The 2,000-nt window shown below is 53.7% G+C and overlaps 1 protein-coding gene across 1 annotated transcript in view; it reads left to right on the top strand.

Annotated features, from left to right (window-relative positions):
* MROH5 (maestro heat-like repeat family member 5) overlaps positions 1–2,000 on the top strand; it is a 49,623-nt gene that overhangs the window by 15,941 nt on the left and 31,682 nt on the right. Inside the window, exon 14 of the mRNA XM_006830850.1 lies at positions 907–1,011. Within this exon, the coding sequence (XP_006830913.1) occupies positions 907–1,011 (105 nt within the window). The remainder of the gene's footprint in view (positions 1–906; positions 1,012–2,000) is intronic.

Below are 2,000 nucleotides of genomic sequence, written 5' to 3'. Positions count from 1 at the left end.
CTACTTTGGACATGTAGTCCGGAGGAAACAATCGTTGGAGAAGGATGTCATGCTGGGTAGGGTGGAGGGTCAGAGAAGAAGAGGAAGACCCCCAACGAGATGGATTGGCCAGGTGGCATCATTGATGGCGTCCAGTGTGGCAGCGGTAGTGAGGTTGGCCCAGGATCGGACATTGTTTCGTTCTGCTGTGTATGGGGTCGCTATGAGTCGGTTCCGACTCGATGGCACCTGACAACAACAACAACAAGCTCTGCAACAGTGTCCAGTCACCTGGCCACCAGTCTCACCTGTCCCTGGATCCCACCTTGACTGGAGGGCAAGCTCCGTGGTGCCGCCGTAGGTTAAGCTGACCTCAACATTGGTGATTCCAACCCATCAGCTGCTTAGGGCCGCTATGAGTCAGAATCAACTTGATGGCTGAGGGTAGGTTGTGGTGTGTGTTAATCCAGGAGAAAGAAGGCTACACCACCCAGAACTGGTGGACGCTGAGGGGGCGGGGTCTAGGTTGACTTAGGCTGAGCCAGGCAAAGTAGGCGGGGGAGCTTGGTGGTGTTAATGGGTGGAGCCTGGACCCAGGAGAAGGGTGGAGCCCTGCCTAGGGGTGGGGCCTTGTATAGGGCGTGGAACTTTGTTTTTGGAAACTTGATTTTAGGGTGGAGTCTTGATTAGGGGTGGAGCCTAATTGGGGGTGGAGCTTTGCTTAGTGGGTGAAACCTGCCTTAAAGAATGGAGCCTCGCCCTGGCATGGGTAACGTCTGAGCGGAGGTGCTAACCGGGACAGGGGACAGAGCCTGGCGGCAGTTGGGCAGGGTTGAGGTCGGCTGAGCCAGGACGAAAATTCTACGGTCTGTGGCCCAGGTTGAGTTCAGCTGCAGCTCTTTTTACTGACCCTGCGCCATCCCACAGCACATTTACGTCTGGTTGTCCTCCGAGAAGACGCACGAACGGCAGCGGGCAGTGCACAGCTGCATGACCTTCCTCAAGTTCCTGAGTCAGAACCTCGGCCCGGATGTGAGTACCAACATCATCTCCATTACCTACTATCAGCACCACACCACTACCATCTCCTCTTGCCCTGGAGAGCGGCCCTCAGCTAGAGCCATTCTCCCTCCAGAACCTGCCAGAGCTCACAGGGCTCAAGAACATGGGGGGTTTCTGAGTCTCGTCTGAACTGGCCTAGCACCTTTGCACACCCAAGAAGACAGGCTGAGTGGGGAAGACCCCCAACTCAGACATTGTGCTGACCCTGGATGCTGGGCTTACTTCAGTGCACCTTGAAATCTTGGGCAGCTACTCACTCTGAGCCTGTTTCTCACCTGTCAAAAATGATGAAGTGGGATGAAAGATGAGATGGAGACCCTGTCCTCAGACTAGGCATCCCTGCATTGCTCTGGTAGCATAGTGGTAACAAATGGGGCTGCAAACTGCAAGGTCAGCAGTTCAAAACTACCAGCTGTTCCGTAGGAAAAAGATGAGGCGTTCTCCTCCCATAAAGATTTACAGCCTCAGAAACCCTGTACGTAGTCACTATGAGTCGGAACCAACTCCACGGCACATAACCACCACCACCACCACCCCTACCTCCACTGCCTTGTGTTCAGCATATGGACATTCACATCTGAGCTCGGTCTGTCTTCATTGTTGTTGTTCTCAGTTACTCAAGGAGCCCTAGACAGTTAAGTGCTGGGGCTACTAACCACAAGGCTGCCTGTTCAACTGCCCAGAGACAAGTCAGAAGAAAAGTCGGGCAGTCTCCTTCCAAAAGACCACGACCATTGAGAATTATGTGGGGAGCAGCTCCACTCTGAGACACACGGGGCTCCATGAGTGAACCTACATAGGAAAAATCATCCACTGAGACCCCTGTGGGGCACAGTTCTACTCTGACACACACGGGGCTCCATGAGTGGGATCTACTTACGAAAAATCATCCACTGAGAACCCTGTGACCACAGTTTGACTCTGACACACACGGGGACACCATGAGTGGAATCTACTTA

Source organism: Chrysochloris asiatica, unplaced genomic scaffold (genome assembly GCF_000296735.1).
Source record: "Chrysochloris asiatica unplaced genomic scaffold, ChrAsi1.0 scaffold00001, whole genome shotgun sequence".
Taxonomy (NCBI): domain Eukaryota; kingdom Metazoa; phylum Chordata; class Mammalia; order Afrosoricida; family Chrysochloridae; genus Chrysochloris; species Chrysochloris asiatica.
Note: the sequence above shows the minus strand (reverse complement) of the source record. Positions and strands in the feature narration are given on the sequence as shown.